General features: G+C 35.1%; 1 protein-coding gene across 6 annotated transcripts; it reads right to left on the bottom strand.

Annotated features, from left to right (window-relative positions):
• Window positions 1–1,045: 1,045 nt before the first annotated feature.
• Window positions 1,046–15,795, bottom strand: LOC104892136 (calcineurin B-like protein 7). 6 transcript variants are annotated; one of them, XM_048645221.2, is made up of 11 exons: window positions 15,353–15,795; window positions 10,198–10,275; window positions 9,198–9,333; window positions 6,703–6,836; window positions 4,060–4,142; window positions 3,484–3,543; window positions 3,111–3,219; window positions 2,865–2,917; window positions 2,475–2,555; window positions 2,233–2,345; window positions 1,046–1,376 (listed from the first exon to the last, which is right to left on the bottom strand). In XM_048645221.2, exons 4-11 carry the CDS (start codon window positions 6,815–6,817, stop codon window positions 1,337–1,339), a joined length of 654 nt encoding a protein of 217 aa, XP_048501178.1. In that variant the 5' UTR covers window positions 6,818–6,836; window positions 9,198–9,333; window positions 10,198–10,275; window positions 15,353–15,795; the 3' UTR covers window positions 1,046–1,336. The 6 variants fall into 6 exon arrangements, with proteins under 6 accessions (XP_048501178.1, XP_057250851.1, XP_010676271.1 ...); XM_057394868.1 differs by having other exon boundaries at window positions 15,610–15,795; XM_010677969.4 differs by having other exon boundaries at window positions 6,703–6,804; window positions 15,353–15,794.
• Between the last annotated feature and the right edge of the window lie 50 nt (window positions 15,796–15,845).

Raw genomic sequence — 15,845 nt, 5'->3', positions numbered from 1 at the left:
AGGAAGAAACAAGTATTTTGGGATAAAGTAGTAATACCATGGATGTTGACATAAAAATGCCTTCACGGATTTATACTGAAAACCATTATAATTACTATTATTTAATACTACTGCCTACTAACCAAACAAGCCAATAGAGTCATAGGAAATATCGTGGATCAACAAAACAATCGAATCCTGAATTCTTGGTAAGATGAAAGGTGTTAGTTTTATAAAAAAACAGTTTAAAAATGGCCTCAAGATAAGATTTTGTTAGCTGAAATTTTGTCAAATAGTACCATTCTTATAAAGTATGTTAGATGGTTGTGGTCGTGGGGCTGTGGTGATATGTTCTTATTGGCACTTCAAAAGCTTCCGACAATAGTGAAAAGACTTGTGGTAATCAACGAGATAAGTATTGATAAACATACTACAATTTATCACCTTAATTACATGTTCTAACAAGGATTCAAATCTTTTTTAGAATGGATGGAATATGATTTTGTTAAAATAGAAAATCAACCTATCAACATTTGAAGAATTCAATTTTAGTACGACATTCAACAATCAATCAGGTATAAAATTCATGGACTGTTTGGTAATCACCTTACACAAGTGCTGATACTTCTACTTGGTACGTGACAAGAATCGAACCTTTATCACAATTTACAGGTGTAGGAGGCCCTACAACCAACTTAGGTCAACCTTGATTCTTAGTATAGAGTTAATATGAATGCGAGATCCCTCATTATCACCAAAAAATACTATAAACGTGTAGATGGATAACAAGCGCCAATAGAGTAACTGATTGTACATATACTACTTCTGTAATTTTTAATTGTACATTTGCTTTTCACATACTCCAACATACTTTTTTGGATATTAATACTCCTTTATCTAATTATATAAGTAAAATTATTAAAAGCTCATAATTGAAATCCTCCTATTGAAATGAATCTAACAAGATTTTGCTGGACTATAGTTTTTCTTACATAAGTTGGTAGATGAATAGTGTCAAAAATACTATACTATCATTTGAGCGTGCGGAGTGTCACATCCAAACAGGTTGTAAATTTGTAGTAAGATTATTATTGCGTCGTATATCATGAAACAATTTCTGAATTACTGCTGATATATATATAAATGGTGCTTGGTGAACTTCTAACACAAGCTGCTATAGTCAAATCTCATCCTTCCCCTCATCCTGAAGCAGCATTAGCTGGTAACTTTTCCAGCTTTACACGAAGTTCAATCACAGCATTTGTAGCGCATTTTGAGTCTCCCTTGGAAGCGCCTTTTGCAGGCAGATAAAATTTCTTCCCAGCTGAGACACATAATCTTTACCAGCGCTGGCTATTTACTTTTTAACAAAGCTCGGATATACTACACCAACATCCCTGCAAAAATATAGAATGAAAGGTTAAGCTTCTTAAACTGAAAAGCATCAAAATGACGTACGTTAGTACGTTACTTAGGCACAGGTATGGTTGTCATGTGGTAAAGGTTCGGTCCCATAACTTCAAGGTCACAGGGATCAAATCCCACTATGGGATCTTTGGGGGTGACTGGTGAGGATTCCCTTACCATCCCCCTCCTCCCAAGGAGTCTGACGTGCAAACCTGGTTGGCTGTGTGAGGTGTCAGTTCAGTAGGGTCCGTCATCTTATCAACTTAAAAGAAAAGGTATGATTGTCATGTGCGGATACATAACCAATCCAACCTCCTAACTTCTGTCAAGACTTGCTATCTAAGGATTGTAACAGGCTTTATGCCATAACTCTTTACTTTATGAATTTCCCTAGTTCACCAAAAAAAGAAAAAATACGTACACAAGTGTCAAGTACATACGGTATAGTAGACTTGAATATTTTAAATACTAGGCTATTAGTACATTGTCCCAAAATTGGACACAGTTGTAGGAGATGACATTCATGAAACTTGTACATAAACCGATAACACATCTCAAGTTGACTTTTTTGCTAGTTTTTGTTATGAATAAAACCCTTTTTCAATACGTATCACATAATTTTCTCTTCACCTTTTGGAGTAATAACTGATGAGTACATGAGTACATATGTGACTAATGTGAGACAAAATGATTGGCGAAGCAACCTAGAAAATAACCTATCCATTTAATCCTTACCGATCAGTCTGAGTGCTTGAACTTCATTGAAATATCAAACCTAAGCTAGAATATCGATGATTTAAGAAAATAAAAAGATCATTATTCTCTATTTTCGGATATAAGACATACATTAAATATGGAAGCGTCATGTTTTTCAGAAGTGATGGATTGTTTGCCACAAATCCTTTCCATTCTTCTAGATCGATCTTCCCATCTCGTTTGGAATCTGCTTCCATGAAAGCCTGTATAATTAAAAGCACGATAAGATTTTCATTTTCTTGTTGGTCATGAAGAATAAATTAGGTTGATATACAATCAGTTCTAGCACACAAAGCTTTCCATAAAGAAGATCAAAGTAAGTATGAAAGTACATTTTCTACTATTGCTTCAACAATATCATCTGGTAGTTCTAAATCCGATTCTTCAAGAATAGCCACGACCATCTTTTTCACCTGCGAAGATCAAAAGATACAGAACTAATAAGAGACCAGAAGAATGAATCATAACAAGTTTTAGCATCAAATTTAGTAATGATTTCAGAATTATGAATGAATATATGCTAGTCTTGTGAACAAGTAAAAGCTGTTATTTGGATGAGGATCAAAACTAGTGCAAGTGTGCAAGTGTGCGCTCTCCATATCTCATAGAATGACGTCACTTTGATAGACTTATGAAAGGCTGCAGGTTTTAAGAAAACTGAGAATCTATAGGTGAAGAATGAAAACAAAAGTTAGACTAATTGAAAGACAAAAGATATTTACCTCTTCACGTTCAATATAACCTTTGTTATGTACGTCGTACATATTGAAGGTAACTGCATCAAGAAAAATAAATCTTCAGTGAATTATAAGTCAAAAATTGCGCTTAACTTTTTAGTAATATATATGAAAACATAATTATAGGCATTGATGGCATTTACATTAAAAACTATAAAAGAAAAAAAGAATTAGGAAGAACAAGGAACAAAGAGAGTACATTTTATTGACAATTTTGAGTTAGCTTCTTACATGAAATCTTGTCTGCTATTGGAGATTTGGGGTGGAAAATACTGAGTGACAGAACAAACTCTCCAAATTCAAGTACGCCATTATGATTAAGATCAAACATGTCAAAAACCTGTAATAAGATTCCAAGAAGCAAGAAAGACGAGATTTAATGCATTAGCTTCTTCAAAGGAAGTGTTTAGCACATAAATTAGAAGTATCAATCAGCAAAGTGAGCAAGGTGCACTATGTCTATATGAACCGCAGCCATATTTTTTCCCAGCACTATGAGATATGCAAGATGTGAATTCCATCAGCATAACCATATCATTAACTTTAACACATTTCTCTAGAAATTGAATTTTTGAAGGGGAAAATGAAGCTTAGTGGCACATACCCTGTCTACAAAAAGATTTGGTTTCCCACTGTTCCTCAGAAGGGCTTGTCGAAATTCTTCCTGCTCAAGAAACCAAATAAAAAGTTAATGCAGAAATAAACAATGGTAAATATGAAGCCTAAGGATGTTCTTGCCTTTTATTAATACGAAAAATCATAATTGTCCAAGAGATATTAAAGAGCCTTTATTCTTTCAGAACTTGTTTTGGTTTCGTGAGGTGAGACCCAAGTTCCAGGGGGAAGCTGTTTAGTGTTGGGTGTGTGTTTGAGGGGAAGAGGTGTAGCTTAAGTGGGCTTGGCTTTTTACTTGAGAATTGAGATACATTGCTCCAATGGTACACAAACCCTCTTTAATTTATCTCAAGTACGATTGTCAGATCCTAGACTCTCCAGCATGAGCATCACACTTGGACACTTCATTTTGGGAAAATCATGAGAATATTTTATAAAATAGCCGACTAGGACACATAACACGTACCCTATCTGACACAAGTACCTAATTCCGATAGCATAGGGTCTCCCAGCCCAATCCCGTATAACTATACAAAAAAAAAAAGATTGTCTAGAATGAGCATACCTTACGAATGAGGCCATCGAGAACTATGCAACTGCACACTTTCTTGTAAAGGACATATAAAGCTTCCACTTCACTTGCAGAAACTGGGTAAAGTAACAAACACAATAAGAACAAATGTAAGAAGTATACAATTGTTAGCAGTCAGGTGCATTGCACATAAAAAATGATCACAGCAGGTTATAGTATCTTAATATTGATTACACTTATTTTGTCAGCTAAAATTGTCAAGAGAACTTAAAATTCTGCCAATCTGAAAAGGAACATGTTCAATTCAACAAACTTACACATTGTTTCAGATGCAAGAAAAGCAAAGTCCTTGTAGTTGGGATCTGTTCTACAATTTTTAGAGGAGTTGCAACCCATTGAAGCTACCAAAAACTTTAATCAAAGATTCAAAGTAATGAGCTCTGAATGTTGAGTGGGTGCTTGTCTCAATAATTTTTTTGCCACAATAAACAGAGAGAGAATGAGAGACAGAGAGAGAGAGCACTTTGACTTAAGAAGCTCTGACTCTCTTGTCAATATGAGGCTATACCTGGTTGAATTCAAAATGAAAATGACACAGGCAGATATATATAACAATGCCCAGGGACCCAGATAAAGTGGCATGGAAGTTTCTATCTAAGAAAACACGTCCGCGAGCAGTAACACATTTTATATGAGAAAACAGGTCCAGAACCGTAAAATCCTTGATATTGTTGGATGGGCCACAGGCTGAATTTTATGATCCCGGCCCATGAAAGCCTGTTGGCAAAACCGCCCAACCCACAGAAACCCGGCCCACGAAACCGTTAATATTTCTATTCATTTTTATTTAAATTATGAAAGTGTATATTGTAATGAGTAAGATGTAAGGACAATAAAACTAAATATCATTGATCATGAAAATTACTAATCGTTATTTATTTAAATTACTTTCCAAGTGTAAAAAATTGAATGTTATGATAGCAAAAAAATTATTAAGGCCAAAATCACACAATAAATGCTATATATTAATATACCATTAACATTACTCAACCGCTAACCCGTCTAGCCCATTAAACCCATGGTCCGCCGATGAACCGGGAAAGCCATACCAGACCGTCGTGGGCCGAGCAAACTGGCCCACTAGACCAGCCGCCCAGTCCACGAAACTCGTGGCTAGATGATGGGTCATGGTGAGCCCGCCCAACCCTCCCATTGGCCACCTCTACTTCCCACTAGGCCACTATGCAACACTTCTGTCCCTATCCTCCATAATATCATAAAAAACCTCTATGCATCCTACGTGACGCAACCAATTAACAATTACCCGTTAAGCAATCAAATAAATGTTAAATCCTTCTCTTTTTATTCAACTTTTCAAAATCACCCTTCTTTTTTCCAAGTTGAGAGAAGGTTAAAATCTATGTTTTATTCATAGGAGCTAAACCAATATACCTCGTAAATAAAAGAAAAAGAAAACCACCAATAGTCAATAGACAACCACTATGTAGCATGGGTACTTCTTTTAGGTCATGTACTCTTACTCGTACCCGTGCCCGATACATATCCTCTATGGGTACGCATACCCATTCCTAAAATTTCAAAATCTTGTCGTTTTCCGTCTCCGTACCCGTTCCCGTATCCGTCTCCGTGCAACCTAGGACAACCAAAAGAAAGGGGAAAATTTGAAAACCAAAAAAAAAACAAAATGAACCAATGAAAATCCAATCAAAAATTTTGCACAAAAAAGAAGTTTTTTTTTGGATCCCCCTTCCGGGAACCCCTTGGTAAGAAAAATTTCCCCTTGCCCTCGCACAAGGTCGCTCACCCACAGGATGCATCGTACTATCATTCTATATACTTATTACTAATTTATATCCTGTACCTAATCATTTTTTGCTTTCCTAGGTCGACTTCCACTTATCATCATCTTCCACTTTTAAGAATAATATTTTGAGGGAACTCTGTTTAAGAACCAAAGATAAATTATTCAATTTACTTAATTTCTTATAATCTGAAAGAGGCAACTGATCCTTTGCTTACCACAGCAAGATTTAGGTATTTGTTCCCACAAAAAGGACTAAATTCTTGTTCAATCATTAACTTATTACCACTTTACCAATTTCTGCTGCACGCAAATAAATTGCAATTAGTGGCTAATCTAGTGTCAAAGCAACATTGACTAGAAAGAAAGCATGATTCAGCATTCAAGTCTCTGAATCAGCCACGCAGAACATCTAGATAAACTCTAGCCTGGCTGTGTACGTCACTTGAGATACTGCAAGGGACCATGGCTCTGACTAGCTCTCTTGCTAATTTGCTATCTTGTCCCTTCCCTTCATTCCAATGAAAGGAAAATGATGACAGTTAACAAGGAAAAAGGAGAACAAAAACTTTAAGCATCCACTAACTGCAGATAAAATTTTAAACCATTTGTCATTGTTTAATACCTGTTTGTGTCATAGTCATAACTAGGAAATATCCGAGCCATGATCGATTTTTCAATCTACAGTATATGAAATTTTTTGGAGTAAATTCTAAATTTGAAATCTATGTATATTATCTAAAATTCAAATCCAACAAATTTCATGATTAACTTACATCCCACAATACACCCCCCAATTATTAAGGAGACCCAACATTATATTCAATTATCTCAAAAGTTATAGCCAATAATACCTGGCAGCTCATGTGGCCCGTCAAAATTGCTGGAGCAAAAGTACACACGTCTACTGCTAATAGTCCTTCCTTCATTTGCTTGCTCCATACCCATCAAAATATCTAGACCAACCATCAAACACACACTCGGGTGACTAATCAAACCCAACATTATCATACAAGTTTCAAGTACAATTGTTAATCTTCCCTTCCCCATTTAGGTGTTGCATACCCATGATACCACATGTACATTGTACTCCCTCCCTCCCAAACAAATGATACAAAGTAAACAATAAAAATCTATGTGTAAAGACTCTGACATAAAACTTCTCATTTGAAATACAAGCACACTAACCAACTAAACAATCTCATATTGGTTTGATGTGGAAAAATAGATATTTAACGACAAGATAGCATACATCCAAATAAAAGTATTAAAAAACATGATAACAACCCTACAACTATTGAATTCAGTAATTGCTAATTTCTGAAGAAATAGAAAACCCATACTCTATAATATAAAATGAAGTGTTTTAAAGCTAAACATATCACCTCTCATTTGAAATGCAAATGCATTAACCAACAAATCTACAATATCATATTTGTCTTTGTAGGGGAAAAAGTTATTTATAGACAACATAATATTTGAATTTCAAAAAAAAAAATTAAAAATTATATGATTGACATATCTGGAAAGTTTATAGCTTACATTTCATAATTTATAGCTATAAACTACATTGCTTCTAATTTAAGAACCAAATTGTAACTACAACAAGGGTGTTTAGGATACCCGATACTTTTGACCCATCAACCTGAAAAAGATAATAGATATGAAAATTCATTTTTATGGGTTGGGTACCCGACTCGGAAAAGATGCAAGAATCGGGTCAATTAATGTACTTGCTTTTAAGTTACACGTGTATCCCGGATGAACGCATCATCAAATTTATTTTCTCTTTCTTTTTTCACAGTATATTTAATCTCCTCTTATATGAAACAATTTTGAAAAATGTATTGAGTCAGCTTATTACCTACCCAATACCACATTATTGTGTTTGTGGCTTTCAAAGGGAAAAGAAAAGATGAATAATAAGAAGAATCAACATTTTATAGGAGAAGTTGGATCAGACGAATCAACATTTAAAAAAATGGATCGGGTGAATATTTACGTTATGATTGATTAATAGTAATTCCTTTTGAGGAATGAGGATTAGAATTGGCATGCAATTGACACTTGGCACTCATGGTAATACGATAATAACCCAACGAAACAAGAATAAAAAAAGAACGACATAACCATGTTGAATAACTATATGTAATGCAATAAGAAGAATCAACGACCAGGTCAACAACTAGTTCAATACATAATGCAATAAGACCTCTAATTACACTTCCATGATAATTGCCTATTAATTCTTGACATGCTTAATTAGGAGGGAAATTAAGAGTGAAAACCAAATTTAAGGGTCTTTGATTTGGTATAAAGGATAGGAGTTTTTATAGGTCTTTCTCTGGTGGAGTCGTGGAGACTAAGTATCTTTCAGGTAAATTAAAATAATTTCTTGCAAAAAATAGTAATCAAAAGTGGTTTAATTGGGTGCCTATTTTATATCTTTATTGAATTGGTACATTAAGTGATTTAATTAGTACAGAAAATGGTTTAACTGGTACTCGTATTGATACCAATTAAACCACTTTAGGTACCAATTAACAACAAAATAACAAAAGAGGTGATGATAGATACTTCTAATTTTAATACTTCCACAGATAAATGTCAAAACTTTCTTCAGGGACAAAACCTGGGGGAGAAACAACATAACTCTTCTATAAAAAGTTGGGCCACTCTTTCTAGGTGGATCCAAATAGAACTACAATTTCAAGGGAAAAGAAATTATAATTCCAAAATCAAGTGGTGGCAAGGACATTGCTACAATACCTACCGGGTAGACAACCTGCTACTAGAAGAGCATTAAAAAAATATATGTTGAGTTGGATTCCATTGCCACGACCCTCAACAAGTCTTTAATAATGGTGGGTAGTCTACGTAGTGGCCAGTGGGTAGACAAAGTTTTTTCCAGGTGGTAAGGGAACCCACTCTTCCCAAGCTAGATCCCCCACAGCTCATCAAAGCTATAGCTTTGGTCAAAACTTAATAGTTCAGACTGGCATGTCCATATAATTCCTGCAAACATGTATCCCCAAATGTTATAAAAAGCGCTTCTAGTTCATATTACTAGAGATCTAGGGTGGTATTGAGAAAATAGAGTGTGATATACTCAATAAGGCCGGTCGAGATACTGCTTTGAAATAATAGAGTATCAGATATATTGGACACAAAAAATACCAATCGAGTTGACTTGACAAAAAAGAAGTTCACATTTTTTCAGTATGGCATAAATTTGTATGCAAGGACCATATATTCGCATAAAACATGCAATAAGTAACATCATTTGATAATAGGTATTCATCTCCCAGCCATGTATTCTCTAAATAATAATGAATATCCCACAACTGACCTATAGTACTGATTATTCACATTCTTCAATAAGGTAGATCATCGCGTGCATCATGAGACATGGATTTTTGTCAAAATGTTTTTCTACTCATCTTGATCAATCTTTTTTCCTGTTTAAGATCTCCTCCAAAGAAATTCTGAAACATACACAATAGCAGATCTGATAAAAAAGATAGAAAGTGATAAAAAGATGCACTGTGTTACAAGTAACTAAAGACAGGTTTAGCATGGATCATCTTATCTATTGTACCTAATGTTGCTTCTACAGGTGTACTTGAAAGTATGACCAATTGACCACTACTAGATGTCTAAGAATTGCAGGAGCATCCCACACACAAGTGACTAGTCAAGAATAATATACTACCAGTCAGCAGATCAAACGAACTAATAGTACAGAAGATTAGAAAATATGATTGAGCCATTGAGGAACAAAATACTACCATTCATAGCCCCCTTTGCCATCGATGATCGCCTTTAGGCTACTCCCAGGAGGCACCTCGTGCAGACGAGGTGAGTCGCTATTTAAAACGAGATATGAATCTAAAACTTCAGCATTCACAAGAAAACTTGGTAATGCTGTAGTAGCATCGCTAGAAAGATCACTCCTACCATAAAGTATAAGATAAAATACCACAAAGATTGTAAAGAAAAAACTTTTGTATTAATGCGTCAACATATCTTCTAAAATCTGTTTCTTTTCAGAATGTGAGAGATAGTATGAGAAGACTGAAAATTTTCATTCCACCACTCAATTTGGAGATGGCTTATGTTCAAATATATGACCTTAAACCAATTATATTGATGGATAAAGCCATTCAAGATGTATAGAATATTGCTCTTGCATCAGGGAGGCAGAAGTAACTACTCAAGCTAACTAGCAAGGTTTTTTTTGGCTTTCAACAACGGATAAATATCTTAATGTGTAATGTGTAAAGTATGGTAAAAAATTTAGAAATAAAACAGAAAAAGAAGACAAATAATAGATCCAAGGAGAAATTTACATCAAGGTTCAAAAGGACATTGATCAGCAACAGGAGCATATTTCAAATCAGGATTGAGCTTCATACTTGAAACCTCATCTGCATCAGAACACAGGGGTGGAAAATACTCAGTGACAGGACCAATTCTTAAATTCAATTAGCTCGGTCTGCTTGAGATAACACGATTAAAATATCTGTGTTTTTATTTGGTGAATAAAAGCAGAAGGAATATTGCATCAGCTTCTTCAATTTATTGCAATAAATCTTGAACTTAGTGATCAGCAGTCCTATGTTAATTAGTGGAAGCAGAGAAAGGAAATGGGCAAGCTTCCAAAATTGGCCCTCAAAAACACAACAAATAATTACACGAGCTAGTTAGAAGGCAATTATGTACATAATTAAAGGTTAGTATTTTGAGACTAGTTACTAATTAAATATTCGAGGTCAGAGAGATAAAAGAGCATTGAGACAGAAGTAGAAGTGTCCTCTAAGTTACTAGAGCAATTACATAAGAATCTAATAGATCCTTCAAACTACTTCAACCCTCTGAATTTTTCCTTCCTTTGTTAAGAGACATTAGAAGAAAAGAAGAAAGAAAACAGCAAAAAAGGTAGTCCAGGCATAATATAAAGAACCTAGGAACAGCATATCTGCAAGTCTGCCTTAAGGATGTAATAATATATGGCAACCCCTGCACTCCAAAAATGGTATCTGCAATGGTATCTCTAAGGTAGTAATTGTAAATGCAATATGTGAACTTTACAGTAAAACAGCAGAAGTGCTGCTAAACCTTGCTTCCAAATTTTCCTCCTCACTGTGTAACACTAACGTCTGCTGGGAAGCTCCTCGATAGTCAAGGCTTAGAAAGATATAGAGCCGAAAAATTCCTTCTAGTTTCCCCTTATTTTCTTTTCTATTAATATTAGCACCTATTTTATTGAGTATAAATCTAACAAATGTTGCCGCACAATCCAACAAATATTACAAAAAAAGGCTGACCTCTTCACTTAGCATGTGAGCCAAAACAAATACTCCAGCAACCTCAAGAAGAAAAGGTTCCCACAATTTCTCTCTAAGATCCCTTTTACTTTCCATGTTGCTTCAATAGAACTCCTACAAAAGGTAAGGGAGGTATAATGTCCATCTAATGGAATACCTAACTTTCACTAATATATAGATTGCTGTCAGTCATTTCTCGCTTATAGCTATCTAAAATCCAAAGCCTACTTGATACGATGAGTATATGACCAATGTCCTGAAACCGAGCTAATAATATCATATTCATGTAAAGAAGATATGAGGGCATCAAAACATGGCTCATAAAAAATTGACAATTAGGACTCAGTATGAAGCATCTAGAATCATGTCAGGAGAAATCTAGAACGCTATAGATCCATTTCTTGTCAGATCCAAAATCTGTACATATAGAGAGCTACATTACAGGAAAAATTATATGTCTTTCCATGAGGGGGTTGATCATTGGCATAAAGTATCGCTAATTACACCGTCAAATATTGTCAGATTCGTCACCTAGGCGATATTTGGCATGAAAAGTAAATCAGTAATTCACTCCCTAACTCGCATCACTAGACCTCGTACCTAAATTCTCAATCACCAAAAGGTGAAGAGAATCCCGCTAACTATAGGCCTTTAAGTCTTGGAGCAGCCAAGGTTGCTCCTTTCTCAAAAGTGTTCATTGATGGTAAAATTATTTTCATTCATATTAAGCAAATACCTAACTAATGGCAGCAATAACTAAGTTACACAAAACCACCCTTAAGTCCCAATATCTATTAATTCAAAACCTATTAACATTTTTGTGCAAGCAGACATCGAAAGTTACATCAAAAAACATATTGACACGCAATTTTTTCACCAGCTTTCTGTGTCCTTGTTCATGTATATATTCGCCTTGAGAAAACTGAATTTTGCTTACAAGTGAGGGGTGAATATGAGTTCCAAGAGGTTGTTCAAATAAAGATGATTAAAGTTGATATCACCACTTAATCTTTTCTTTTTCCACATTTTTAGAGTTTGAAGAGAGTGGTTTTCAGATTTTCCTTCATTGGTCATGTAAATAGAAAACTATTTGGTTGAACTAAAAAGAATGTCCTAATAACGGAGAAATGCCACAATTTTCACCGTATCTCGTATCTTCCTCCTCTCCTCCCATATATCCCCTTTCTCTCTAACGATATAGCAAGTTACTAGAAATACAGATCCATATATTAACTCCCCTAGTGAATTCTGCTAAGAATCATTAAATGTATTGTGGTCAATAATATGCACCAATTTTTTGAGCAATGCCTTGCCATAACAAGTAATAAGATCATAATTACATGGTAACAAGATCATAATTTCACATCACGACAGCACAGAATAGAGAAGATAAGAGGGCTGCAATAAACCTATGTACCAAAAAAGGAGGAATGAAAAAGATTTGGAAAATAGCTTTGCGAATCTAGAGGAATAGAGATTGTAGATCATGGCCTCTTAAGCCTCCTTGAGGGGAACTCAGAGGAGGATAGGATAAAAGTTCGTCTATTTTCAGTGATACATGTTCGATTCCCCCCCCCCCCCCCAAAACCCCCCTTTCCTTCACAGCAGCTATGGCAATATCTTGTTATAATATAAGGCAACTGTTTTAGATGTTGATTTAATATACCAGCAGTTTATTAACCCGTTCTATACTTTATTCAACATCCCCTTCCAGGTTCTTTGCCAATACTTTGTAAACTGTGGATCACGTAACTACGACTCTAGATCTCTTATTACATGCATTGATTATCTAGAGAGATAGTAATAGGGACGTATTATACAGCAATTATCTACGAAAAGGTTTAGCTTCCCACAGTACGCAAGAAATGCCAGCTGAAGTTCTTTCTGTGAAATGATTATTAAAGATCTCAATATTCTCCAAAAGAAGGGCCAAATGAGTAGCATGTTGTTTTGCTACTATCTCAGCCAGGTATGGAGTTCGAGAATACTATTGTAGATCAAAATACTTTTTCACACTGATAAAAATATGCTTCTGTCAGCATAAAATCCTACGCAAAGATAAAGATTAAAATTGGGTAACAACTGAATTTGTACGCATTGCAGGAAGTAGAAGACGTCTATTTCAGGATGACAGATGAAAGAAGAGAGAAAGAGAGAGGGGCTTTGAATATTAACTTTTTAAAGCATTATTCGAAAAATGAAACATTGAAATAAGAATCAGTGAATAACTAAATGCGTTGTTAGTCAGGCCTTCATCAAAACAGAGCTGCTAAGTCTATTATAAAGAAGATATAGAGTTATAGACCCTTAACCTCGTGCAAAGAACTTCTTAGCAACTTCAAAAATAATAACAATAGTAACAAGAGCTTTACTATTTTCATCAGAATTTCGGCATCAGTGGTGACTAATATCATGGAATCAGCCCAAACCATCCAAAGATGTAGAACAAGGATCACGAGTCACTGCTTAAGAAGTAAGAACACACAAACGGGAGTAAATAGAATTTCAATTACTGAGACTTCCAGAGAAAACATCACTCTTCAGCAAACTACTCTTTTCTGATGATTAGTTACTCTCAAGTGAACTCTAAAGACCTTTTCTCCACATAGACATTTCCTCTAACACATGTTTCATCCATTTTGTCTACATTATGGGGTGTGTGTGTGTGAAAGATTGAGATGATTATAGGGACTTACAATATGTTTCGAAAGCAAATGATGCAGTCCCAAGCCCCAGGTTTCTCTATCTTTCTTTAACTACATGCAAATCATGGAGGAATCAAATTCAAATCCATATCACTCTCAGATACGGATATGCACTCCTTCCCATCCTATGCAATATAGACCTTTCGAAATAGCTATCTAAATGCCAACAATATGTCAGCAGACACCAGCTATTAAATGATACTTATTGAGATGTTTGTATCCAAAATCGTTGGAGCTCCGAGCTAGTCATACTGCATTTTGCATTTTTCTTTAGCTTTTACAACTCGTACATGCCTGTTACAAGGTCGCAAAACTATTGCAGGTCAACCATTATCAAATCAACCCATGAAAAACTCCAAAGCTGAAGGTTGCCTAAAACATAATATGACAATAACAAATGTCAATGAAGATGCTACTTTGGTGTGTGTAGAGCATGCTCATACCATGACAGAAGCCCCGCGCCTCATGTGTATTGTACCCTTTAAGTTAGTCATAACTCACAATTGACCTGTATACTTTTACTCCCTACCCATTTTAATACCCAATGTCCTACCACCAGATAAAACACCATGTGGGACAGGAGGATCCCTATAGTATCGCCTACCTTAGGTAGTCGGATGTTAACAATCATCTCCCATAAGTCACACAAAACCCTCTATCATGGCTCCTAAATCCTAATCCATCAATCTTATTACAAAAAATAACGGGTTTTTCTACGTAGTGCCCCCATATTTTACGAAGTTCTATTTTGTACCCGGACATTTTGAACTCTCCACATTGTACCCCTAAACTTTCTAAATGTAACACAAAATATCAAAATACCCTTACTAATAGAAAATCCTATCCCAAGCCTCACTTAGCTTTCAATTTATCATATCATATTCCAAACCTCAGTCAACTAACAAGGCTAATGCCCACAGGGTAAGAAAGTCCCAAAATCTACTGTTTGATATAGTGTAGAAGGGTATTTTGGGTAACGTTTAGAAAGCTTAGGGGTACAGCTTGAAACTTTCAAAAAAGCCAGTACAACATAAAATTTCGTAAAACACATTGACACTACATAGAAAAACCCAAATTAAAACATGAAAGCAAAAGGAATAACCCAGAACGCAACTAAGATTAGAAAATTCCTTCCAGCTATGTCCCCTAGCTAACCTACATTACATGCTTACTGCACTTCAAAGATCAGCGAGGGCCATTAACTAAACTAATTAAAACAAGATGAAAGTTTGTTGAGATCCAATTTTTAATACATGTATTGCAAATTGCAATATTTAAATGCAGGATTCGAATATGTAATGTAGTATCCCAAGAAAACGAATTTGTAAATTGTTTGATAATCAACTATGAATATGTAATAAACAATGCCCACTAACCAAATTATAGTATCATAATCATATAATTACCAAGGAAGAGCCACCTTTTAAATCATAACTCTTGATATTAGTATTTTTTTGACGGTTAGATCATACCTTATGAAACATGAGCAACAAACAAATGAAGTTTTCTCTGGGACATTTTATCAAACACTTTTGGGGCATAGCTGATTAGCTGGTCTAATATCAAATCGATCTCGATCAGCATATTGTTAGTCAGAGAATTTGTGGGTTTAGAATTGTCGTTGGAAAGGTAGAGCTTTCAATCGGATTTAACTATGAACAATTTGTAAACGCGAAATTGGTGAATGGTGAAGCAAGAACTACTTGGGAAAAAAAAAATTAGTACATACCCACGTCCATGCAATTAGTAGAAGTGTGTACATATGTAATTGTGCAAAATCGGATGGTACTTTCAAGCATAGAGCTATGCTTTCATATAAGAATTTTACCGATATACTGAATTAACAAGAATTATGGTAAATTCTTGTGAGATAAGAAAAAGAATCTCTAGAGTTTGATTGATGACAAATTACATACACTACTATGTAAGGAGAGTCATCTAAAAATAAATCTCGTTAGGCAAGTT

Source organism: Beta vulgaris, chromosome 5 (genome assembly GCF_026745355.1).
Source record: "Beta vulgaris subsp. vulgaris cultivar EL10 chromosome 5, EL10.2, whole genome shotgun sequence".
Classification (NCBI taxonomy): domain Eukaryota; kingdom Viridiplantae; phylum Streptophyta; class Magnoliopsida; order Caryophyllales; family Amaranthaceae; genus Beta; species Beta vulgaris.
The sequence above is the reverse complement of the archived record's forward strand: the minus strand, read 5'-3'. Positions and strand labels throughout refer to the sequence as shown.